This window comes from Salvelinus alpinus, chromosome 30 (assembly GCF_045679555.1).
Source record: "Salvelinus alpinus chromosome 30, SLU_Salpinus.1, whole genome shotgun sequence".
NCBI classification, from domain to species: domain Eukaryota; kingdom Metazoa; phylum Chordata; class Actinopteri; order Salmoniformes; family Salmonidae; genus Salvelinus; species Salvelinus alpinus.
In genome coordinates, this window is record NC_092115.1 from 30,789,001 (window position 1) to 30,816,554 (window position 27,554).

At 43.5% G+C, this 27,554-nt stretch overlaps 1 protein-coding gene across 1 annotated transcript in view; it reads right to left on the bottom strand.

The window, feature by feature from the left end:
- The window catches only part of LOC139559603 (solute carrier family 22 member 23-like), a 62,160-nt gene extending 36,845 nt beyond the window's left edge, over positions 1-25,315 (bottom strand). Inside the window, exons 1-3 of the mRNA XM_071375745.1 lie at positions 24,560-25,315; positions 493-596; positions 122-276 (exon numbers count right to left, since the gene is read on the bottom strand). Coding sequence (XP_071231846.1) covers positions 122-276; positions 493-596; positions 24,560-25,006 — 706 coding nt within the window. The 5' untranslated portion in view covers positions 25,007-25,315. The remainder of the gene's footprint in view (positions 1-121; positions 277-492; positions 597-24,559) is intronic.
- Between the last annotated feature and the right edge of the window lie 2,239 nt (positions 25,316-27,554).

Below are 27,554 nucleotides of genomic sequence, written 5' to 3' on the forward strand. Positions count from 1 at the left end.
CCATTACCACAACACTAATTGAAATACTCACTAAACAGATAAATCAATTGACTGTACAGCATAGCAAAGGCATGGAGAAAAGCATGGTGTACTAGGCCTGCAGGACTTACTGAAGACTTACTGAGGATGTAGAGGGAGAGGATGATGCCTGCCAGGCAGAAGCCCTCGAAGAAGCGCAAGGTGCTGAACATGGGAACGTTGACCGAGAATGCCACGGTCAAACCGAACACCAGCATGAACAGAACCGAGATGATCAGGACCGGGTGGCGACCAAACCTGAGGATGGAGGGAGGATGGGGGGTGGGGAGAGAGACAAGGGGGGAGATGTCCCATATTTAAACAATACAAGCTAAAGACTTCGAGTCTGCCCCTTAAGGTATTTTATTGTTTCAGTGCATTAGCAAGAAACACACTGAACACTCCTGAACTGAATGTCTATTCAAATATATTATGTAATAACTTTATTATGAAGTAGTTAGAAATAAAACTCACCAGTCTGCCAGGACCCCAAAGACCAGGTATCCGAATATGGAGCCCACAAGCAGAGAGAACTTAGCGATGTGGACCTTCCATGCCGAGTCACACACCAGACTCCACTGTAAAGGAAGATCAAGAACATATGAAGGTTAGGCTACTATTGGCCATCCAATGTAAAGAACAGATGTTTTCTGCTTTATCCGGACCCCTCTGAAACACACACACACACACACAGAGGGCAGCCATAATACGGTGTAGGGAGAAAGAACACATGAACATCAGTCATGTTCCAGACTGGAACATGTACATTAATTATCTCAGCCAGGGTGAAAAAAAGCACCACCTAATGGTTGGTGAACTCAGAAAGGTGCTGGTTTAAACTACAGACAATCGCCTCGGGTCCCCGGTCACAGGGGCAATGACGCAGCAGGAGACATACTCAAGTCATTAATTTATTGCCACAAACACACAGCATTGAATTGTTAGTACTAGTGTTGATAATGGAGGAAGTTTTTATTTTTTGTTGCATTGATGCACTAGCACCCCACCCATGTTAGGAGAAGTGTCCAGAGTTTGCAGTCCAGTATGCACTCTTCTGATAAAGTGTACTCCACATCTCTCTTGGAAGAACTAAGACCCGTTAGGGTGGAACTATGTTTTTGTAATTGTCCCTGCCTCACTCGCCCATTGACCTGGGATCAGGTGGGCTGGGTCAACAGTTGGGAGAAATGTCCTAGCATGTTCTTAGAGCAGAGGGCAGCCGATCCTCCCTCCAGCAGGCCTTACAACACAAAATAATAAACAAGTCCTGACTATTAATTTTGTATTTTACCTTTATTTAAATTAGGCAAGTCAGTTAAGAACAAATTATTATTTACAATGACGGCCTACCAGAAGGCAAATGGGACGACTAGGAGGATTTTCTACAGCCACCCCAAGTTTTTAATTCTGACACAGTAAATCCACCATTGTCACTTGAGAAGACAAAGAAGATGATTGTGGACTACAGGAAATGGAGGGCCGAACACACCCCCATTCACAGACAGGGCTGTAGTGCAGCGGGTTTGAGAGCTTCAAGTTCCTTGGTGTCCACATTACCAACAAACTTCAAATGGTCCAAACACACCAAGACAGTCGTGAAGAGGGCATGACAATGCCTATTCCCCCTCAGGTGACTGAAAATGTTTGGCATGGATCCCCAGATCCTCAAACAGTTCTACAGCTGCACCATCGAGAGCATCCTGATCGGTTGCATCACCGCCTGGTATGGCAACCTACCGTAAGGCGCTACAGAGGGTAGTGAGTACGGCCCAGTACATCACTGTGGCCAAGCTTCCTGCCATCCAGGACCTCTATACTAGATGGTGTCAGAGGAAGGCCTCCCAAAAAATTGTCAAAGACTCCAGTCACCCAAGTCATAAGCTTTGTTCAAATACTCATACTAACAGCACTATTTGTGATATATATAGTATATAGTATGTTTATTGGTCATAGTATGGATATAGTTAGTATGACAAAAGTTTCCGGATGTCGTACTAAATTCGCCAAAATAAGAAGCATACACGCAAAGGACACTAATTCTGTCGTTTAGAACCATAATTCAATTCTTCATGAAAAGACATGGCTTCACATCGTTTCCAGATTTGAAGAAAATGGCGGAAAATATGCAGTCGAAGTACAATGAGAGCGGTTACAAATTCATTGCTTTAACTAATTATGACAAATGTTATGAAAATGTTGAGCAATGTAATAAAGTAATGACTTTTCAAATAAGTTACCTTACATGTTAAATGGACTAACAATTTGTTAGCTACAATGTCCTTACGAACCACATAGCGTATCAGTATAGCAGTATGTACTGGTATGTTGTAGCTAGCTACCTAATGTTAGTTGGCTACTTAAACATCAAACTTGCCAGTATATTAACTATAGGCTCACTACCTACCCAAATTTTATTGATATAGTCATTGTGCCTTCTCAATGGACATTCGGGTGCTTTCATAAATTCGCTCTGGCTATTTACTCCGATTTCGGAGCACTCTCGTTTGAGTGTACCACAGCGCAGAATAAAGAATTTAAAAGCGCTCAACACCTGTTGAATATGGCCAGTGTCAGTAAACGTTGGCAAAAAAACCTAATTCAATTGTTGCCAGCAGCACAGTTAGTCACCAACACTCTGGAAAACATGAAAACTGCCTAACCAAATCAAATTTTATTTGTCACACACACATGGTTAGCAGATGTTAATGCGAATGTAGCGAAATGCTTGTGCTTCTAGTTCCGACAATGCAGTAATAACCAACGAGTAATCTAACCTAACAATTTCACAACAGCTACCTTATACACCACAAGTGTAAAGGGATGAAGAATATGTACATAAAGATATATGAATGAGTGATGGTACAGAACGGCATAGGCAAGATGCAGTAGATGGTATAGAGTACAGTATATACATATGAGATGAGTAATGTAGGGTATGTAAACATTATATTAAGTGGCATTGTTTAAAGTGGCTAGTGATACATTTTTTACATGTATGGCAGCAGCCACTCAATGTTAGTGGTGGCTGTTTAACAGTCTGATGGCCTTGAGATTGAAAAACAGCTTCTGCCTCTCGGTCCCTGCTTTGATGCACCTGTACTGACCTCGCCTTCTGGATGATTGCGGGGTGAACAGGCAGTGGCTCGGGTTGTTGTTGTCCTTGATGATCTTTATGGCCTTCCTGTGACATCGGGTGGTGTAGGTGTCCTGGATGGCAGGTAGTTTACCCCCGGTGTGGCATTGTGCAGACCTCACTACCCTCTGGAGAGCCTTACGGTTGTGGGCGGAGCAGTTGCCGTACCAGGCGATGATACAGCCCGACAGGATGCTCTTGATTGTGCATCTGTAAAAGTTAGTGAGAGCTTTTGGTGACAAGCCCAATTTCTTCAGCCTCCTGAGGTTGAAGAGGCACTACTGCGCCTTCTTTACCACACTGTCTGTGTGGGTGGACCAATTCAGTTTGTCCGTGATGTGTACGCCGAGGAACTTAAAACTTTCCACCCTCTCCACTACTGTCCCGTCGATGTGGATAGGGGGCTGCTCCCTCTGCTGTTTCCTGAAGTCCACGATCATCTCCTTTGTTGACGTTGAGTGTGAGGTTATTTTCCTGACACCACACTCGAGGGCCCTCACCTCCTCCCTGTAGGCCGTCTCGTCGTTGTTGGTAATCAAGCCTACCACTGTAGTGTCGTCTACAAACTTGATGATTGAGTTGGAGGCGTGCATGGCCACGCAGTTGTGGGTGAACAGGGAGTACAGGATAGGGCTCAGAACACACCCTTGTGGGGCCCTAGTGTTGAGGATCAGCGGGGTGGAGATGTTGTTACCTACCCTCACCACCTAGGGGCGGCCCGTCAGGAAGTCCAGTACCCAGTTGCACAGGGCGGGGTCGAGACCCAGGGTCTCGAGCTTGATGACGAGTTTGGAGGGTACTATGGTGTTAAATGCTGAGCTGTAGTCGAGGAACAGCATTCTTACATAGGTATTCCACTTGTCCAGATAGGTTAGGGCAGTGTGCAGTGTGGTTGCGTCGTCTGTGTACCTATTGGGTCGGTAAGCAAATTGGAGTGGGTCTAGGGTGTCAGGTAGGGTGGAGGTGATATGGTCCTTAACTAGTCTCTCAAAGCACTTCATGATGACGGAAGTGAGTGCTACGGGGCGGTAGTCGTTTAGCTCAGTTACCTTAGCTTTCTTGGGAACAGGAACAAAGGTGGCCCTCTTGAAGCATGTGGGAACAGCAGACTGGGATAAGGATTGATTGAATATGTCCGTAAACACACCAGCCAGCTGGTCTGCGCATGCTCTGAGGACGCGGCTGGGGATGCCGTCTGGGCCTGCAGCATTGCGAGGGTTAACACGTTTAAATGTTTTACTCACGTCGGCTGCAGTGAAGGAGAGTGCGCAGGTTTTGGTAACGGGCCGTGTCAGTGGCACTGTATTGTCCTCAAAGCGAGCAAAGAAGTTGTTTCGTCTGTCTGGGATTGCCTACACTGTTTGTATTCAGTCATGTTTCCAGTCACCTTGCCCTGGTTAAAAGCAGTGGTTCCCGCTTTCAGTTTCGCCCGAATGCTGCCATCAATACACGGTTTCTGGTTGGGGAATGTTTTAATAGTTGATGTGGGTACGACATCGCCAATGCACTCGCTCACCGAATCAGCGTATTCGTCAATGTTGTTGTTTGACGCAATGCGGAACATATCCCAATCCACGTGATCAAAGCAATCTTGAAGCGTGGAATCAGAATGGTCGGACCAGCGTTGAACAGACCTGAGAGCGGGAGCTTCCTGTTTTAGTTTCTGTCTATAGGCTGGAAGCAACAAAATGGGAGTCGTGGTCAGCTTTTCCGAAAGGAGGGCGGGGGAGGGCCTTATATGCGTCGCGGAAGTTAGAATAACAATGATCCAGGGTTTTACCAGCCCTGGTAGCGCAATCGATATGCCGATAGAATTTAGGGAGTCTTGTTTTCAGATTAGCCTTGTTAAAATCCCCAGCTACAATGAATGCAGCCTCAGGATATGTGGTTTCCAGTTTACATAGAGTCAAATAAAGTTAGTTCAGGGCCATCGATGTGTCTGCTTGGGGGGGAATATATTCGGCTGTGATTATAATCGAAGGGAATTCTCTTGGTAGATAATACGGGAAAACATTTGATTGTGAGGAATTCTAAGTCAGGTGAACAGAAGGACTTGAGTTCCTGTATGTTGTTATGGTCACACCACGTCTCATTAATCATAAGGCATACCTTATGATTAATGATTAATGATACCTGCCCCTCTTCTTACCAGAAAGATGTTTGTTTCTGTCGGCACGATGTGTGAAGAAACCAGCTGGCTGTACCGACTCCGATAGCGTGTCTCGAGTGAGCCATGTTTCCGTGAAGCAAAGAACGTTACAGTCTCTGATGTCTCTCTGGAATGCTACCCTTGCACGGATTTCATCAACCTTGCTGTCAAGAGACTGGACATTTGCGAGTAGTATGCTCGGGAGCGGTGCGCGATGTGCCCGTCTCCGGAGCCTGACCAGAAGACCGCTTCGTCTGCCCCTTTTACGGCGTCGTTGCATTGGTTCGCCGGCTGGGATCCGATCCATTGTCCCGGGTGGTGGGCAAAACACAGGATCCGCTTCGGGAAAGTCGTATTCCTGGTCGTAATGTGGTGAGTTGACGTTGCTCTTATATCCAGTAGTTCCTCCCGACTATGTAATAAGACCTAAGATTACCTGGGGTACCAATGTAATAAATAAAATAAAAAATACTGCATAGTTTCTTAAGAATGCGAAGCGAGGTCGGCCATCTCTGTCGGCGCCGGAAGTAGCTCTGCTAAGGCGAGTAAAATGGTCAGTGGTCTCATTTGTGTCTGGAAGTAGCTAGCAAGCTACCTTGGGTGCTTGACTGCCGTTGTATGGGCAGAACGCTTAAATCAGCCCTACTCCTCGGCCCGAGCAGTCAGTGTGCACTCCAAGAGCGAAACACTGAATTTAAAAACGGACAATCTGACAACGCTCTGAATTTACGAGCGCACTCTGGCATTCCAGATTGAATTTAAGATCACACCCGAAGTCGTAAAATGTCTAACTAATAATATGTCAAGCTAACTAGCTAGCAAGGGGCCTCCCGAGTGGAGGTCTAAGGCACTGCATCACAGTGCTAGCTGTGCCAATAAAAATTCTGGGTTCGAATACAGGCTCTGTCGCAGTCGGCCGCGACCGGGAGACCCATGGGGCGGCACACAATTGGCCCAGCGTCGTCCGAGTTAGGGGAGGGTTTGGCCGGCAGGGATGTCCTTGTCCCACCGCGCACTAGCGACTCCTGTGGCGGGCCGGGCACAGTGCATGCGGACACGGTGTTTCCTCCGACACATTGGTGCAGCTGGCTTTCCGGGTTAAGTGGGCATTGTGTCAAGAAGCAGTGCGGTTGGGTTGGGTTGTGTTTCGGCGGACACGCGGCTCTCGACTTTCACCTCTCCCAAGTCCGTACGGGAGTTGCAGCGATGAGACAAGACTAACTACCAATTGGATATCACGAAATTGGGGAGAAATAAACTAGCTAGCAAGAGTTTGCAATGCAACAGCATTAACTTATGTTAGACAGGCGAAGAGCTAGTACGCTCAACTGAAAGCACACTGTTCGTTTACAGTATACTAAAATTAACTAATAGTATATACTCATTAAGTATGTAGTATACAGTATGTTAGTATGTGTATTCAAACACAGCTATAGACTATTCTCTCTGCTACCGCACAACAAAGCGGTACCGGAGCGCAAAGTCTAGGTCCAAAAGGCTCCTTAATAGCTTCTATCCCTCAAGCCATAAGACTGCTTAACAATTAATCAAATGGCCACCCAGACTATTTGCATTGACCCCGACCCCCCACCCCGTTTCTTTTTACACTGCTGCTTCTGGCTGTTAATTATCTATGCATAGTCACTTCACTCCTACCTACATGTACAAATTACCTCAACTAACATGTACCCCCGCACACTGACTCAGTACCCCCTGTATAAAGCCTGGTTATTGTTATTTTGTGTTACTTTAGTTTATTTGTTAAATATTTTCTTAAAACTGCATTGTTGGCTAAGGGATTATAAGTAAGCATTTCATGGTTAGGTCTACACCGGTTGTATTCGGGGCATGTGACAAATACAATTTGATTGTCTCTAGAAGCGCTGCGCCGCCCTGTGTGATCAGGGTGATTGCAGGCTGGTGTCCATTGCCTGGATAGGTGCACTGTGAGCACAGCAGGGGGCATTTGCTGCATTTGCTGTGGGGAATCTCGTCTGGTGGTGGTGGTGTTGCCTTTGAGCCTTAGCAGGGCATGACGGGACAGGTTTGCCAGGCTTAGCTCCTTTGCATTGAATTCGTGTCTGATGGAGAAGGGCCTGGAGAAGGCCCTCCTGGGTCCCTCCAAGGGACGGCACCTGAAGCTGAGAGATGAGCCTTGTAGGGAGCTCTCATCTTGTTGCACTGTCCAGACGGTGAGGGACTCTTCTTCCCCGTCATGACCAAGCTTGAGGCTTCAGGGAACGGCATTGTGCATTCCAACCCCGTCTCCCAACACTTCATTGTTCTCCAAGGTTCCCGTCCTTGTTTTGCAGGAGAACCTTGAACACTTTGAGCAGTGTCCGGCCTGAGGAGCTCACCTGACTCATCTGAACAACCGCTGGATATGAAGAGGTGTCGGGATATTTGGACCTACACTTCTACGTGTGCACTTAATGGGGTACAACGAGGTGCTATCCACCACAGATATCAGTCTCCTGAAGTCACACCAAGCCTCACGGTGAGCTTGGCTGCACCGCCGACAGTGGCTCTTGTCCTTCAGCCACTTGAGGCTCTGCTCGACAGTCATTGAGTTGAATCTAACACCTGATGAGGTAGTGGTCCCTGATTTTGCACAGGGGCAATATGCGTTGGCCTCTGCTGTGGGCTGTGTAAGTGGTAGTTCCTGTGCAGGTGTCTTTGTTGCCCCATAGTATAGCGGCACCGGAGCGTTTCTGCTCAAAGGCTGCAGGCTTGTCCCATTGTGTAAGGGCACTGGATGCTCTGTCGTGGCTCTGGCACTCTGCTTCCATCTTCAGCCATTGTGTTAGGTACAAAAGGGTATGGGGAGCATGTGTGTATGTACAGTGGGGAGAACAAGTATTTGACACACAGCAGATTTTGCAGGTTTTCTTACTTACAAAGCATGTAGAGGTCTGTCATTTTTATCATAGGTACACTTCAACTGTGAGAGACGGAATCTAAAACAAAAATCCAGAAAATCACATTGTATGATTTTTAAGTAATTAATTTGCATTTTATTGCATGACATAAGTATTTGATACATCAGAAAAGCAGAACATAATATTTTGTACAGAACCCTTTGTTTGCAATTACATAGATCATACGTTTCCGGTAGTTCTTGACCAGGTTTGCACACACTGCAGCAGGGTTTTTGGCCCACTCCTCCATACAGACCTTCTCCGGATCCTTCAGGTTTCGGGGCTGTCGCTGGGCAATACGGACTTTCAGCTCCCTCCAAAGATTTTCTATTGGGTTCAGGTCTGGAGACTGGCTAGGCCACTCCAGGACCTTGAGATGCTTCTTACGGAGGCCACTCCTTAGTTGCCCTGGCTGTGTGTTTCGGGTCGTTGTCATGCTGGAAGACCCAGCCACGACCCATCTTCAATGCTCTTACTGAGGGAAGGAGGTTGTTGGCCAAGATCTCGCGATACATGGCCCCATCCATCCTCCCCTCAATACAGTGCAGTCGTCCTGTCCCCTTTGTAGAAAAGCATCCCCAAAGAATGATGTTTCCACATCCATGCTTCACGGTTGGGATGGTGTTCTTGGGGTTGTACTCATCCTTCTTCTTCCTCCAAACACAGCGAGTGGAGTTTAGACCAAAAAGCTCTATTTTTGTCTCATCAGACCACATGACCTTCTCCCATTCCTCCTCTGGATCATCCAGATGGTCATTGGCAAACTTCAGACAGGCCTGGACATGCGCTGGCTTGAGCAGGGGGACCTTGCGTGCGCTGCAGGATTTTAATCCATGACTGCGTAGTGTGTTACTAATGGTTTTCTTTGAGACTGTGGTCCCAGCTCTCTTCAGGTCATTGACCAGGTCCTGCCATGTAGTTCTGGGCTGATCCCTCACCTTCCTCATGATCATTGATGCCCCACGAGGTGAAATCTTGCATGGAGCCCCAGACCGAGGGTGATTGACCGTCATCTTGAACTTCCATTTTCTAATAATTGCGCCAACAGTTGTTGCCTTCTCACCAAGCTGCTTGCCTATTGTCCTGTAGCCCATCCCAGCCTTGTGCAGGTCTACAATTTTATCCCTGATGTCCTTACACAGCTCTCTGGTCTTGACCATTGTGGAGAGGTTGGAGTCTGTTTGATTGAGTGTGTGGACAGGTGTCTTTCATACAGGTAACGAGTTCAAACAGGTGCAGTTAATACAGGTAATGAGTGGAGAACAGGAGGGCTTCTTAAAGAAAAACTAACAGGTCTGTGAGAGCCGGAATTCTTACTGGTTGGTAGGTGATCAAATACTTATGTCATGCAATACAATGCAAATTAATTACTTAAAAATCATACAATGTGATTTTCTGGATTTTTGTTTTAGATTCCGTCTTTCACATTTGAAGTGTACCTATGATAAAAATTACAGACCTCTACATGCTTTGTAAGTAGGAAAACCTGCAAAATCGGCAGTGTATCAAATACTTGTTCTCCCCACTGTATGTATGTGTGTATGTATGTATGTATGCATGCATGCATGCATGAAGTGGGCCCGGTATTCAGAGCTTCCCCAGAAGACACTCAACTTTGGAGCCACAGGACTCGATTACCCCTGGGCCCGAGTGAACAATGCATGCTCACTAAGGTCTGGATGAGAAAAGAGAACTGACAGAAGCCTTGTGTCCCCTGGCCGGATGTCTTGCAACTTCATGATGACAGATCTCCAGGGCAAGGTAATGTGGATGGCCCCATTGCTGATCAAGGTCTGCCACGGCAGCGGTGTATGGCACTGGGTCATGGAGTGAGATGGCCATGAGACGGGGAACAGGCACCTTGAGGTGGTCGAGAAAGTGGTGGAACTTGACCAATGCGTCCTCATCTGGGAGCAACAGGTTTTTGAGGGCCATCTTGAAGAGAGCAAAGATGGTGGGTACGTGTAGGCGGTAGCACCTAGATACAGCTACTGGCTCAGGGGTTGTGCTGACCATCTCTGCTTTGGCAGCTGCTGGCTCAGGGGCTGTACTAGCTGCTGAGGTGGGTACGTGGAAGCCACAGCGGCTGCATCCGGGTGGTAAGAGTAAGCTTCTCCAACTCCTTCAGCGTCTCCAGGAGACCTTGGTTGCCTGAGGCCTGTGACTAAGGATTGGGCCGGTCGAAAGCTTCAATGAGCACGTCAAAAGATCTCTCCAGGTAGGTGAGCCTCCTGAGCAGGCCGCCGTCATTCCCGCCATCCTCTTCTCGCCGGTGTGTGCTTGCATAACTCTGGTCAGGACCGCCCTGATCCAAGACCAAGAGTTGGCTGGGGAGCTGAGAGGACGGTGACTAGCCCCTGCTGGTAATTTTCTCCAGGTTAATCTGTCTCAAATCAGGATGCCGGTGAGCATACACGCGAAGGCAGACCCGTGAGTCCCTATACTAACCAGCCTAGCTTTGTCTTAACAGCTACAGGACTGTCTGCAATACATGATCGAACAAGCTGGACTGGGGTGATGAGGTGCGAGTAATCAGCACTGATGAGAAGCAGAGGTGTCACTTGGTTCAGCTCCTGGAGTGGCAGTCACCTGAAGTGGTGGTGTTGCCTTTGAGCCTCAGCAAGGCAGGCAGGGATAATCGTCTCTAATCCGTCTCGAATGACCATGAAAAAAAAAGAGTGCCACCTGTTGGTCGGTGAACTCAGAAAGGTGCAGATTTAAACTAGAGACAATCGCCCCGGGTCCCCGATCACAGGGACAATGATGCAGCAGGACACATACACAAGTCACTCATTTATTGCCACACACACACACAGCATTGAATTGTTAGTACTAGTGTTGATAATGGTGGAAGTGGAAGTGTTGGAAGTAAAAGTGAAAGTATAATTATACTTTTTTCCCCCGCATTGACACACTAGCACCCCACCATGTTAGGAGAAGTGTCCAGAGTTTGCAGTCAAGTATGCACTCTTCAGTTATGGTGTAAGAGCAGTGGGCAGCCCATCTAGCAGGCATTGCACCTCAAAATAATAAACAACCCTGACTATTACTAGAAGGAGGATTTTCTGCACAGAGTGTGTTACTCAATAAATCCAATAACTAAATGAAGCACATACATTATTTGTCAGACAGTATGGGGACCAAACACATTAGCTACCTTGCTATAGGGATTTGAAACGGGAAACAAAAACCCTGATCGCAATCCAGTTTCCCCTAACCAAACTCTCACTTTGCTAACACTGCCTTAACCAGAGAGACTCAGCAAAACACAGAACGTTGCTTTAAAGCCTCCATTAAAATTGTTCAGCCATGTAAATGTACTATAGCCTATTATGCAGCATTTCCTCTTCCAGCGCCTAGATCTCCCTCTGTGTGTAGGCTATAATTACATATACCCTCTGTCTGTGTGCTCTCCCTCCGGCTGTGTACTGTAGTCCACTACCCCAGCAACAGTGGGATTCCCAGAATGCAAAGCATACTGTTCCACTCTAGATGATTTACATTAGCATTGTATTTATAGATATAGTAGGTGCATACATACGTATATGAACAGAACAAATCAACTTTGAACAAATCTCACACAACATTGATGAAGTAGATAGTTGTACATCATGTCTAATAAATTAAATCGTATACTAAGTCATAGCTCCTGTACAAGTACTGTATGTGTACAGTACATAAAGTAGATGAATAAACCCACTTGAGAAAACTGATGATAATTTCACCCCAAATCGGTTTGACTTATCCATTCCACTATCACCCGACAATTTGAGTCCAATGCAGCAGTGAATGAACTGAGAAGCAGGCTATTGGGGACGGTTACTAGGTTCCTGGTACTCTGGTCTGGAGCCCCCTCTGTGCATACAAATATTATGAGGATGGAATATAACAATGGATATGAAATGGGGACTGGGTTTGCACTTCTCCTTTGAAACTCAATGTCTTTAGGCTAACCTCTTATAACCTCTGGCATAGTGACCTGTTGTGTTCAGAGTGGAAACTTCTGGAGGATTACTCATTGCCACCATGCAGTGATCATGAGACACACATGCATGCCATGTCATTCATACCTTCAGTATCGATGTCACTATGGATCAAGACCAAGACAGGAGGCAAACAAGTTACATAATGTTGCGCAATACCACATAAAAAAAGCCAAGGAAGTCTGCTCTGTCTTGGTCTGTGTCAAACTAGCGTGTTGAAAGTGTGGTGTGTGTGTTTGCGCTTCAGAGCTGGGACTGAAGAAGACCATGGGATATGGAGAACTCATGACTGTGCAGAATGGGGACCAACCAGACCACGCGGTCGAGGTGACCGACTAAGCATGACCGATTAATGCGGTTCAAAGCAGTTGATGACTGCAAGGTTGAAAGTAACCTTAACCATTAAATCAGAAAAGAAATAGATGACTGGGCAAGAAGCCTGACCACATCTTAGTTAGAGGAACAGCATGTCTTAATGCTAATCTTAAATGTTAACCATGATAAAAAGCCTAACCATGCTTCCTTTCGTGCACTCATTCACTCACACACTATTGTAATGGTCATTGCAGAGAGCTGAATTGAAGGCTCTGTGTTAGACAGAAGGCAATGCCTTATTAATCCATTAGTTTGACAGGCAAGTGGAAGGACAAAAGGCCTATTTGTGCTCTGGGTCTGTGTGTGGCAGCAGGGGAGGGCATCAGGGCCTGAACACTGGCCCCGAGTGACAGCCCCAGTTCAGGGAGGAGACAGAGGGGGACAGGAGCCTCCCTGTATAAACCACACTGCTGTGTCTGTCGTTTAACCCCAACGGTCACCCTGCATCAGTGATTCTGATGCGTTTAACCCCAATGGTCACTCTGCATCAGTGATTCGGACTGGCACTGACAAGGACGCTATGCACCAACTACAGCTACATGTACAGTACATGTCTAACTAAAGAGAGGGAGGGAGGGAGGAGAACGAGGGAGGTGGGAGAGGTAATCAAATGCTTGACAGTGAATGAGGATTGGAAAGAGAAAGAATGAGAAAGAGAATAAGGAACTATATTAAGGGAAAGAGCGAGAAATTATATGCCTGACAGGGACTGTGAAGAGAGGGAGTGGAGTAAAGATACTGATGCATAGTTACCACCTAGCAACAAACTCACCTTGGTTATCAGTTTTCTTTCCTAATTAACAGTATAAGTTTAGAAGGATTCTTTCATCTCTGGGATCAGGGAGAGTAGGAGAGTAGGTGGAGGTGTGAGTGACAGAGAGAGAGAGAGAGACACGTCAAAGACATTCCATTACCGGCACATCTGTCATAGAAAGAACATCCAAAAATATAAACCCACAACCGTATCATCAGTGAGATCATTTTGATAATTAATATTCAACTCATTGAGAAATCCCCTAGGTTAGAAATGCCATATTCTAGAGCTATTATGTGAAGGTTTTGATGATATATCCCAGATAAATATCATACCAGAATCAATTCTCAAGTTACACAAAAGTTAAACAAATTACAGAAATGTTCAACGGGACTGTCTGGGACATACAATTTACATGCTGAGCAGACAATGGTGACATCCATTCAAAAACCAACTCAGGTCAAGTCTCTACTGTTAACATTCATGGAAATAAAAAAATGGGGCACCTTTTCTCTCGGGGGCACAAATAAATGAACAGTCTGGAGAAAAGTACCATTATTCCGCTACTGAAATGAGATTTTAGCCTTGGAGAACAGTGGCACGCTCAGTGACAGCGGAAGGACAACAGTCTTCCACCACACCACAATCTCCTTATGAAGGCCTGCTGTGTGTGTGTTTCCTTGACAGAGCACACAGTGAAAAATGGTACCAGTGTCCATCAGACCACTTTCTGAGAGAGAGAGAGACTTGATCAGATCAAACTAAAGAGTTGTCTTTGACTTCTGCAGGAAGCATGACGACACTCTTACCGTATCCTGAAAGTGTACACACAGACATACTCAAACACATCAAGGAAAAGAAGACATTCTTCACTTTGGGTGTGTGTACACTGTAAGGTAATAGCATATTGGGTATGAGTCACCTTGTACTGTGTGGAGAGAGAGACTAGACAATATTATTGGGCGGATAGTGGGTGAAACGAGAGGCTTTTGTCCTTGTAGTGTGTCAGCATGCAGTGAACGATTACTGTACTGCCTGACTCTCATAGCTCCTTCTCTCTGTCTCTTACACACAAAGTGCTCCAGTCTATCCAGTTCCAGTAATATAGCTGATGAACCATATAATTCAATGTTGTTTTAAAAAATAAATCTGACTGTTTGTCATCCTGCAGAGGGGTGAGAGAATGGGCGTGATTAGCTACTTCTCTCTGATCCTTGCATTACATCAATGAATCCTAAAACCACTGTGACCAGGGCCAAAGGTTGAGCCGGGTCACATATTTAGTTGCATGTTTACTGCTTCTCTGCTCAAAAACACCTCTTATCAGAATCTAACTCCCGCCAGCACACACATACAACGCCTGTACAAAGTTTTATCTTTCAGCGCCACAGGCAGGCCTGTTTTCCTCCCACCTGACGTGTGTGCGTGCGTCTATCCAAACAGATGTGTCGGTCTCCTGCTGTTCCACCCTGATCCTGGGTCTGTGGATAAGACAGGGCAGGCCAGTATATGGAAGATAGAGAATCTCTAAGGCTAGGTGTTCCTGTATTCACTCACAGGGCATTGTGGGGGCCATTATCCAGTCCTGCTACTCTATCACTACAGTGGAATTGGGTGCAAACCTTATCTCGCCGTACTTGTATGAAAGTGAGGTGTCATGACATACAGTTAATCTTTTTCTACAGGTAAAGAATACAGACTTTCGTAAAAAACGAAAGAGATATCTGCTTGGACATATATACTTAACAGGTAAGGTGTATGAGAGAATAGGGGTGCAAGCTTGGGGAGCTGTATATTCTAACATTTCTTATTTAAATGAGGAATTACTGCATGTTGTTATACTAAACAAAAATATAAAAACGAAACAATTTCAAAGATTTTACTGAGTTACAGTTCATAAGGAAATAAGTCAACTTAAATAAATAAATTAGGCCGTAATCAATGGATTTCACGACTTGGAATACAGATATGCCTCTGTTGGTCACAAATACCTTTAAAAAAAAAAGTAGGGGCGTGGAACAGAAACCCAGTCAGTATCTGGTGTGATCACCAATTGCCTCATGTAGCACAACATCTCCATCGCATAGAGTTGATCAGGCTGTTGATTGTGGCCTGTGGAATGTTGTCTCACTTCTCTTCTTTGGCTGTGCTAAACTGCTGGATATTGGTGGGAAATGGAACAGGCTGACATACAGAGCATCACAAACATGCTCAATGGGCCTCAGGATCTCATCACAGTATCTTCTGTGCATTCAAATTGCCACTGATCAAATTAAATTGCGTTTGTTGTCTGTAGCTAATGCCTATCCATACCATAACCCCACCGTCACCATGGGTCACTCTGTTTACATCAGCAAATCACTTGCCCACACGCCGCCATACACGTGGTCTGCGGATGTGAGGCCGGTTGGACGTACCGCCAAATTCTCTAAAACGATGACTTATGCTAGAGAAATTAACATTTTCTTGCACCACAATACAACAGTCCTACCTAGATACTTCTACAGCTACATTTTAAGAAGGGCTGTTCCCCCTTCTCTGCCTTCTCCAACCACTAACTCTGCAATTAATATGGACAACCACAACATTCCTTGAACACACTGGGGGTTTTAGTCAGTATAGTCTAGATCAGTGGCCACCAACATTTTCTAAGTCAAGATCATTATCACAGTCAAAAAGCAAGCTGAGATCTAACCCTCAGATTTTATTTTTTACATGACTTAAAAAAACTAAATAAAACAGTTCTGTAGAAATGGGGTTTGGGCAGTAGGCTTAATTCATGATCACAGCATATTGGCTATATGCCTGGCCTGCCAATGTTGTTATTCTTGGACCATATTATATTTAAAAACTCATGCTTTGATAACAAAATAAATCAGTTAGTGTAGCATTTGCAAGGAACTGCAGAGGATGAATTGAAATAACTAGCTTTTTTTATTTTACTGGACTGATGTTACCTGCTTCTGATGGTCATGGTGCTTTCAAGATGTCTGGTGATCAACTAGGAATGTCTTGAAGATAGACCTGTCTATCGTGATTGACCGGTGGGCGACCATTGGTCTAGATAGAATGTGATGAGAGTTTTATGGCTCTACTCCTGGCTGTGTGATGCTGCTGCCATCTGAATGTAATGTAGAGTATATGAGCGGCGTGAGATTAAGCAGGGAGAGTGCGAGACCCTCTGTAATGATCCAGGCTCGTTTTATTTTATTCAGCTCAGTCCAATTAACCGAGTCCCCGAGGAGCCCAAGGTCTCAATTAGGATGGGCCTCCACATCCACACCAGCCAGTCTGGATCCCCCATCAGCCCCTATCCGCTCCTCCTCTGAGCCTAGCGTTATCAAATCCTTTTCTGAACATAGCTATGAGGGGAGAGTTGCACTGAGGAGCACAGTTACTATGCCATGACTATTCAAGGAGACGCTACCGTGGAAATCCATTCTGTTGCTCTACTATTAATATTTAAAGACGATATAGCCAAAGCTCTCATTGCATTATTACTATGTTGTACTATTACTATTCAAGGAGATATCCTCTTACTGTATTGCTATGCTATGCCAAGGCCTACTCCAAGAGACGTAGCGAAAGTAATTCCTTTGATTTCTCTTAGAAAGCGTTAACAGTCTGAGATAAGACGTTAACGGTGTGTTCCGGTACATTGTGACAGGAAAACGACACCACCTTTCCATGGCGTCGGCACTCTGCTCCACTCCTGAAGGATAGGGAGACACAGGATTTCAACAGACGCAATCATGTGCCGTTATGCCTATGTAATCTAAACACACCAAGGACTGCGATGTCATCACTTTATGTCATTGTGTGTGTCACTTCCTGGTTATCGCATGTCGGACCAGGAGTCTAGGGAAAGGGAGTGGGCTTATAATGAAGTCCTTTAGTGGGATTGGATTCGTCCATTAGCCTGAGAATCAATTCCTTCTGGGGACGACCTTGTTGGTTTGTGGAATGCTTGCTTGGGAAAAGGGACACTTCTAGTTTTTGTCACCAACTGCTCGGCCGTGTCAAGAACTGCCATGCCCTGGTGCCAGTGTCAACAGGAAAATCAACACAAATATCAGTAGCTATACTACTTAGTCCAAGAGAGGATATGGAATGATGCAACATTTTGTTAGATATTGTAAAAAAAAAAAAAAAAAGGTCCAATGCAGACATTTGTATCTCAATATCAAATCATTTATAGGCCACAATTAAGTACCTTACTGTGATTGTTTTCAAAAAATGTTTGTCGTCAAAAATGGCTTCTTAGCAAAGAGCAATTTCCCAAACAAGATTTCTGAGTGGCGAGCGGAAAACTAGCTGTTATTTATTGTCAGAGAGGTTTGGAATGTGCTTTCTGAATTGTCTATTAAATAATTTACCTTCTGGTGATGTCCACATGCAAGCCAAAACTCCATCCCACCAAATTTCAGGCGGTCTTTTCAAACAGCTCTTACACTAAAAGGGCATTATCATAATCTTCACAATATTCCTCCATATTTTGCAAAAAACACAGGGAAATCATGTTTTTGACTGCACTGGGACTTTAATATTGTGGTAATACTACTTTTAGCTGCTGTTATACCTGTGTAGTAAAGCTGTAATTACTTTGGTAAAAGAACTTAGCAATAGCCATGTAATTAATGACTTAGCGATGCTTTAAAAAGTTTCAATACCAACTCTACCAATCAAAGTGGTATCAAAAAGCTATGCAGACAGCCTGCTGTCCTCTTCGCATACAGGCATTCCCCATCAGCCTCCCTTGAGACACCACAGTAAAATGTGGTGTCTCAAAGTCTCCCTTGGCTTGTTGTGGAATGAAACGCTGTGCATGCAAGGGTGCTGCATTTTTATGCTCATTTAAACAGGGGACATTATATGTGATTTTAAGATGTCCGAGAATGTGGAGAGCGTGCGGTTGCTCGTAGTCATATCACACTGGGCACAATAAATCCATTATTTATTTCAGACAGGTCTAAAGAAGCATGATTTGAAGAAAATGTTGTCTATTTCAGAAGAAAAGAATAGCATACTCTGAGTTGTCCTTATACTAGGTCCTGATCTGGCTATGCCATATGGCTGTGGGCTACACTAGTTCATTTAGCAGACAAGATTTGCTTAGAATTCCGTGGCATTATTTTATAGTATGAAGAAGAATTGAACAAAGCTGAATAAATATAAATATTTTCTCCAAACGATTTGAGGGAGTGCGCATATGCGGCTATTGTGTTGAGCGGTTAACAAAAAAATAGGTACTCATATATGCTTAATTTATAGTTAATATAACTTGTTGTTCTACAAACATTGGGCTATATGTTTTGATTTTTAATACATTCTAAGGATGCATGATGAAACTAATGAGGATTTGAAAAGTCGCTTGAAAGGCAGGAGCTCTGCTTTGTTTTTTTTGCGCATGCTATACACACTCCAATGGTCTCTAATTCACAATTTGACAAGCACTTGATAATGCCTCAAATTTCACAGCGGCATCCCCTTTATGGCCGTAATGCACCCTAAAAAAAATTCCATGCCTTTTGCGATCCGGAGTTCTGCATTGTGCCCTCCCTGAGTGTGCTGCGAATTCCGAAGTGTCTCTCACTCGCATGGCTCTCCGTCACGCGATGGAATCTTTCTCACAGGCTACAAGTGAAGACAGACTCATTGGGGACGCAACTGCAGGCGTCCTTATCCAATTCCGAGGTACATAATTGAAGAGATTGGAAGAACTGTCCACATTTACTTTTCGTCAGCCAACAAGACGAGTAGGCCTAACGAACAGAAAAAGCACTAGCTTGTGTCAATGTATCCCCCATAGTACAAAAGCCAACCTACTCTATTCTGTGTGACAAATAAATATTCCAAACATATTGTGGGATGCGGTAGATCCCAAATTAATATAGATCAGAACGTTTAACTTAAAATGTTGATCAACTATTAGGCTATTTCTTCCCATTATAAGCACAGCATTGCGCACATGGTAGTAGGCTATAAGTTCGAATGTTCCATTAGTTGAAAACACCATTATCAAAAGTGATCGGAAATGCAATTATAAATGTACAGCTTTTATTATAAAGGTGCATTTATGGTGAAAAATGATCTTCCTCAAACTTGAAACTCACGCACTGCTTATATATGCCAGTTAGACTCTACACCCCTTGTAAAGCAGATTATTATGCTTAATTTTAAGAATTAATTTGGCCACTTTAGTTATACAAACCGTATTAAAACATATAGACCTATGGGCTAGGCAACATGAGATGTGTGACTCTGATTTAAAAAATTCACACAAAAAAACACATTGTTTCTTATGCAGGACATCATTCAAGTGATAATATATAACTCACAAGTGATAGGCTAATGTTGGCACCGATCAGACTATTCGTGATTTAATCTTGTCTTTACATATACTAAAGAATATATGTGTGACATTTGTTTAGATGTAGAATGAACCATTATCATGCACCTGTATCGAAACGTGCAAAAAATACATGTCATCTATGCACTTAAATAGCGAATGGAGGACGCTTTCCCCATGGTTCATTTTCATGCCAGCCAGGTAAGCTATTCTCCTGTTGTAAATATAAGCAATGTGCTTAATATTAGGAAAGTTGATAAATAAATATAGTAGGCCTATAGAAAGCTGATGGGATCCTCTTTTTAATAGCGGCCATCAACTCGGTTTCCTTCCGCAATTGCATAGCCTATAGAAATGTTGCACAACATGAGTTCATGGGCTCTCATGAAGTGTTTGAATAGATTTTCAAATCCAATTGCATTGATGTCAGAGTGCTGCGTACCAGGCAGTTATCAAGTTTGGTAGGCTACTAATTACCAGCAGCAGCATCAGAGCTTGGAGAAGTCTTATTACAGTGACTAAACGGTCATGTGGAATTTGACTGCCTTCATGACTCGTGACCACCGGTGTGGCGGTAATACGGTCACTGCAACAGCCATAGGTACAACCACTTTGTATAGTACTGAGAGGCTTCAAACCCAGCCTCTTTATCAAGCTGGTCCTCTTATGCCTTTGAGAAGCAAAATGTCAGGTCTAGGTCAATATAGAGCAGACTAGTGTTTCCCAACTCCAGTCCTCAAGTACCAACAGTACATTTTTTTTGTAAGCCTCAACAAGCACACCTGATTCAACATGTGAACTAATCATTAAGCATGTAATGAGTTGAATTAGGTCTGTTTGTCCCCGGGGCAACAACAAAAATGTGTACTTATGGACTTGAGTTGAGAAACACTGGACTGGATGATGCATCTGTGGGTAAACGGGTGTATTTGAAGTACAGTGTTTGATTACGAATGTCTACCTTCAACAGAAACCTATCAAACTCTACTGCCCCTTCCTTCCCTGCCCCCGCGGAGATGGATATACTAGGCTACTTTTTTTAAAGTTTGCTATAGACAGGTGTACACACACACACACCTTTGACTCACATAAAACACAAATGACAGGGACACAGGACATAGCAATTAGAATGTAGCAATACGTGACCTTAAAGTTCAGTTACCAAACTTTTTGATAAAAATAAAAATCATTAACTCAGTCCAGAGAATGTTTAGTTTATCTATGTAGAACTTACTACACATCAAAAAGGAATCACTGGGACAAAGTGTAACTACAAAGCCCAACAAACAATTAGAGGGTCTCCAACATTGGCCTACAGTCGTAGTTTTGTTGCTGATGTGCAGCCCTCCAAAAACGACAGAAATGGCCACATGACTGGCATCTCTGCTATGGATGTACTTTTATACCGCTAGGGGTCCATGAGAAGAATGCCAAATAATTTCTCAATATCTTCTCACAGAAAGACACCCTTTTGGCCTCATAGGCCTTATGAGGTCTATTTTGAAAGTCCAAAATCATGTTTTTTGTCACTATTTGGGTTAAAAAGGTATATCTAAGCCTATTATATAATAATAATAAGAAATAAATACATTTTATTTGGTGGGCACCTTCCAGGGCACTCAATGACATCTTATATTAAAAGTAGGGCTACATAAAATCAAGTGCAGTTAATACATAAGATCATCAAATCAAGTGCAATTTAAAATTAATGGACCAGACAAAACAGGACAGATAAAAAGAGGGGTTGGGTAGAGGATACAGTTTAGACTAGAGGGTAAGGGTTTAGGTTTAGGGGGTTGGGAATAGGTTACAGACTGGGTTTAGGGTAAGGGTGTGGGCTGGGGGTACACATAGGTATACAGAGAAGACACAGCAGGGGGGGGGGGCAGAATCAATCCTAAACTATAGGCCAGGGGTAGGCAACCCTTAGCTCTGTTGGTCAGGTGTGGTGACTAGTTGGAACAAATTCACGCAGTCTACAGCACTCCATGAACAGGGTTGCCTACCCCTGCTATAGGCTTAATGTTATCAACATCCTTGAAGAGGTGTGTTCTTAGGAGGATGTTGAATGAGATGACTGTCTCTGCATGTTGTATGTGTGTGGGGGAGTGCATTCCAGAACCTGGGTGCCTTTCAGCTGAAAGGCCGAGCACCCATGTTGGAGAGGGGGGTGACAAGGAGACCAGCAGAGGAGGAGTGGAGGTAGTGGGAGGCATAGACTGGGAGGAGGTCAGAGAGGTAGGTGGGTGCCAGGTTGTGGACAGTTTTGTAGGGGAGGAGTGTCTTAAAGTTAATACGGGATTGCACAGGGAGCCAGAGTAGATTGATTAGGATTGGTGTGATGTGTTCGGTTGGCCTGATGCGGGTGAGGATTCTGGCAGCAGAGTTCAGTTGAAGTCTTTTGGTGAGTTTGGTAGGGATACCAGTGAGGAGTGTTGCAATACTCCAAACAGGAAGTTCCGGAGTCATGGATGAGGGTTTCGGTGCTGGAGGCTTAGATCTAGGCCTGTCTGGATCGATAAACACCAGAGGCAGAGGAACTGAACTACAACAGCAAATGAACTAAGCGGTATACCATATTTTATGATATACCGGTATTGATGCAGGGACCGGTATGGGTTTTACTTTCCCTTCTATACCGGTATTTGAATGTTTGGTTTGTTAAATGTGATACGCCATGTGTAATGTCAATTTTTATAGTTTACTTCTCTACTTGAGTCATCTCTCTCCGTACCACTTTCCACACAGACCTAGCCACGCCCCCTGTCTTACAAGGAGCACATTTGATGTTCCTCAACCACGAGAGACTTGCGTTCAGTCTGCATGGTCAATGAAGCACATGTAACAATGTTGATAACGATGCTTTTTTCACTTTGCTTCTTAATATAAATCCACTAGCATTCTATAATGACACTATTAGTTTGTGTTTCTTACATAAGCAAACAGCTAGTTTGTCTTTTCTTAGCAAGTTGCCCTAAATCTTCTGAGATGCTAATAGCCACTAATGCTAATAGCTAGCTAGCTAATAAATGTATATATTTCCACGATTCCAACTGTTTTTCTCTAATTCGCAAGTCGAATCGCATTTGCAACATTTGGTTAAAAATAATTCCTAGATTAATTGCCCATATCGTGCAGCCCTACGTGGCAGTGGGGAAATTACCTCAATTGAGCAGTGGTGTAAAGTACTTAAGTAAAAATACTTTCAAGTTTTTTTGGTATCTGTACTTTACTATTTTTGACAACTTATACTTTACTACATTCCTGACGAAAATGTTGTACTTTTTACTCCATACATTTCCCCTGGCACCTAAAAGTACTCGTTACATTTTGAATGCTTAGCAGCACAGGAAAATAGTTCAATTCACACACTTGTCAAGAGAACATCCCTGGTCATCTACTGCCTCTGATCTGGAGGACTCACTAAACACAAATGCTTTGTTTGTAAATTATGTCAGAGTGTTGGAGTGTGCCCCTGGATATCCGTATATATAAAAAAATATTTAAAAAAATGATGCCATCTGGTTTGCTTGATATAAGGAATTTGAAATTATTTCAAGTTTCACTTTTGATACTTATGTACATTTCATAAATTACATTTACTTTTGAAACTTAAGTATATTTTAAACAAAATACTTTTAGACTTTTACTCAAGTAGTATTTTACTGGGTGACTCACTTTTACTTGAGTCATTTTTTATTAGCGTATCTTTACTTTACTCAAGTATGACAATTGGGTGCAGGAACTGCAGAAATTATAAGTGCTGACATTTGTTTTTGTTGAAGTTGAATTGAACAGTATAAAACAATCAGAATGGAGAAACATTCTAAGTGATTTCAATGAGTCTATGTGTTACCACCCTAGGATCACTAACTACTCAAAGCAAATGTAGACCTTTCATTATTCAAAAACTGAAAATACCGTCCTACCGTCCTTTTTTTTTTAATACCATATTATATTTGGGCCATATCGCCCAGCCCTAATCTGAACTATCAACAACTAAAAATAAAATGGAACTGGGCAGAAATTCCATTACCTGATGACTACAGTCCTTGATACAGTAGTTTAGTGTATACTTTTCAGATATAAGTTCAGAAAGCCAGACTAGTGTTGGCGTGTTAAATTAGATATATGGCAGGTGACAATAGCAAAATCGTTATTCTCGGGAGGCGCGCGCGGAGGAGCACTAATGAGCGTGACAGTACATGCCCTTTGCTCTAAATCAAAGCTCGAGTATCACTTTGGTCTGGGTCTTTATGACCACAGGCACATTCCGCCGTGGTCAGAGATCTCTCCACTATAGCTCACACCTCGTCAGCTGCTCCGAGAGTAATGTCATGCAATCTCGTTTAAGAATACTGTTCGCATGTTAAAATTAAGATCACACAACTGCCCACATAGTGCTAGTTATTGACCATTATTATTCTTAGCCCCGTGAACAGGTTATTAATGCACTCAGTGCAGCAGCTAATTTTATTATACGGGGATAGCCCATTGTGGAAAAATCCTTTCCTGGCCTTGTTGCGACAGTAGGATATTGGAGGCTGCAATGCATGAACCAGCCATATGTTTTGACTCGTATGAAGGTGTGACGGTTAAGCCAGGTGCTGGTCTGTATCAAAACAATATTATATTATGAGACCACAACACATGGAATAGGTCTATAGTCCTACAATAAAACAATGTGAAAACGACAAAAGCCCTTGTCTGGTAACAGCCTTTACTTATGGCTGTGGGTAACCCGCCACAATATGCTGATAGCCTACTATAAATCAATTGGCCCAATGTACCTCATCTGAAAAGAGGGAGGAATGTATATGACATAATATAAACTATGGAAATGCAGTCCTAATTGTTCAATGTCAGGCCACGAAACTTACCTTGGTAACCACATTCTGAATGAGTCCGGTATGCAGCTCAAACGTCCACTCTTTGCACATACAATGTTGCAGATGCCTAGCCGTATAATTGTGGGTGCCATTGGTATAAACGTACGCCGCTGTTCGCGGAAAACTATTATTTGCACCATGAAATAAAGGACTTCTAGTCAAATTAGTCGTGTTTGCCATAGGCGGAACACATGTGTTGTTCGGTTGGGCAAGAAGGAATTCATCAGAGTACTGGCTGAATCCAATAAATAACGCCGGAATCCATGTCAGCACGATTAGCTGTCTCTGGTACTTCCCAAATCCCCCAAGAAAAGGCAAGACACAACTGTCAATGCGTGTGAGCAATCCCGGCGACTCTGTTTCGAGGGACACAAAGCCGTTCTCCGATTGATGGTCTTCGGTATCTAGCTGTACCACGGCCATCGCGGTTTTGCTCATGGATGCGTCTGTAGTGCAGCCGAGTTGGCAATGCTGCTGGGAGACTCCACACTGCGTCAATAACCCCGCTCTGGTGGTGACTGCGGTGCGTAGGCAATCACTGAAATTGAAGCAAGACACACTTCTTTATGACCAGGAAGCTGCTCACTCCCTGTGATCCTGTTTAGGTGGACTCCGCGCACTATTATCACTGAAGGAAGAGCGTTTATTTGGCCGACTGCAAGCAGGTTTAAATGCAGGCTAGCAAATGTCCTATATTAGAACAGACAAGCGCGACAACATGCGGCGAGGGAAGTTTTTAATCACCAGTATTTCCCATCTGCTGGATACATCTCATTTGCATAGAATTTGATCAACCTATCTGTGTGAGCTGTGCCGGAAGAAGTAGTAAACAAAGGGAGGGAATACAACCTTGCCCCTTACACGGTTGCACTTACAGGTAACACACCTGCCCAAATACAGTCCGTTAGAGTAGCCTATAGCGTTTAGAGTTAAATAGTCACATGTACAAGGTTGCAGATGTAATCACAGAGTACAGTACACTCATTGAGCTATGACTTCTTGTAAACACAAGCCTATTCCCTCTTTCCTGTCAAGTCATCCGCTATATCGAAAGTTGATGCTTTTTAAATCATTTACACAGCGGTGGAGTACCACGGATTCTGTTTGCAGTATAAGATAGGCGGAACTTTGAGCAACCCTCCACCCTTGTCCGTCGCATACACCTACAGGGTGCATAATAATAGATTAGTGGTGGGTCGTTTGCGAAGAACGTCACTTTTTTTAACAGCTGTTTTTGGTGAACGTCGGGAACAGAATCGCATCTGTGAAAGAGCCTTTCATTTGGCTTCCGATTTGCATATTGTTACTATTTCTTTTTGAGCTCCAGATATCGATTATCCGCAGATAAATTAGTCTATATAAAAAACATTGATTGTAAATTCCTCAGCTCAGGAAAAATAGTGAGGAGAGCGTCATTCTGGTCTGCACAAATTATTTCAGTAGGCTACCTTAAAAACAAATCTCTTTTTTACAGGCCATCTAATAATTTGGTCAGGTAAACATGTATTTATCTCACGATGTGACATCATGGTCGGCAACCTTTTATACTTTAAATTAGAGATTGCCATTTCTTTAAGAATAGTCTACTGAAGGAAGAGCGGTTTGGGAGCAAAATGAAGGTCTATTTTAGGGGAATGGAGCCAAATGATCCGGCTCACAGAAAAGACCCAGAATGCCCACCACTACATAATAGAGGTCTCCAATTTGTAGTCCTAAAACACGGAAATTAGTTACCTCTGTTTCGCTCGGCCGTTCCTATTGGGTAAATGAATGGGGATAAATGCTGAAAATAAGGTCGGAGGTTAACACAGGCTTAGGAGATCATACGTTTTTTTTCTCTAAGAGGTAATATTAGTCAGTTAACATGACCTTTATGAATTATGAGTCTTTTATGTGCTTTATGTGCTTGTTTTGATTACATACATTGTTCAAAATTCAAAAAAGTGACGTTAACTGATGAAAATTATCTCATAGAACAAAACGTATAAGATTTCCTAAACCTCTGTTTGCCACAGACCTTATTTTGGGCTTCAATCAAATCCCCCCCAAAAACATAAATTTCCCCATAGGCTTTGGCCAACGAACCATGACGGAGTGAGTGTCCACAAAAATACACCATTACTATTGCTCTTACTGCTTTCACCATTACTAGGCTTTGGCACTAGATAGCAACAAAGGTCCCCATTGTAATGTGTGTAGGAGACGTTTAGAAGGCCATACGCCTGCCCTTTATTGTTCTGTGACAATAGGACTGTCATAGTGGAGGGAAAGGAGAAGAGAGTATGCAATTGAGAGTTGAGAAGAAAAATGTAGTGGTATAGGCCTACTATCACACACACACACACACGTATTTTATTATTACCACAGATATACAAAGAGAGTGATTAATATCACCTTTGCAATACAGTCAGTCAACCACATTATTTTATGATCTTATCACATTATTATTTCAGTAATGATTAACTGTAACTCTCAGCTACACTGTCTTGTGTGGTCAGATAAAATACTGTAATCTATGAGGAAATTACTTAATTGAAATCAACACAACAAAATCAATATGAAGTACAGTACCAGTCAAAAGTTTGGACACACCTACTCAATCCAGGGTTTTTCTTTATTTTTACTATTTTCTACATTGTAGAATAATAGCGAACACATCAAAACTATGAAATAACAGCTTTGCACACTCTTGGCATTCTCTCAACCAGCTTCATGAGGTAGTCACCTGTAATGCATTTCAATTAACAGGTGTGCCTTGTTAAAAATGTATTTGTGGAATTTCTTTCCGTCTTAATGCGTTTGAGCCAATCAGTTGTGTTGTGACAAGGTAGGGATGGTATAAAAAAGATAACCCTATTTGGTAAAAGACAAGGCAAGAACAGCTCAAATAAGCACAGAAAACAGTCCATCATTACTTTAAGACATGAAGGTCAGTCAATCCGGAAAATGTCAAGTACTTTCAAAGTTTCTTCAAGTGCAGTCTCAA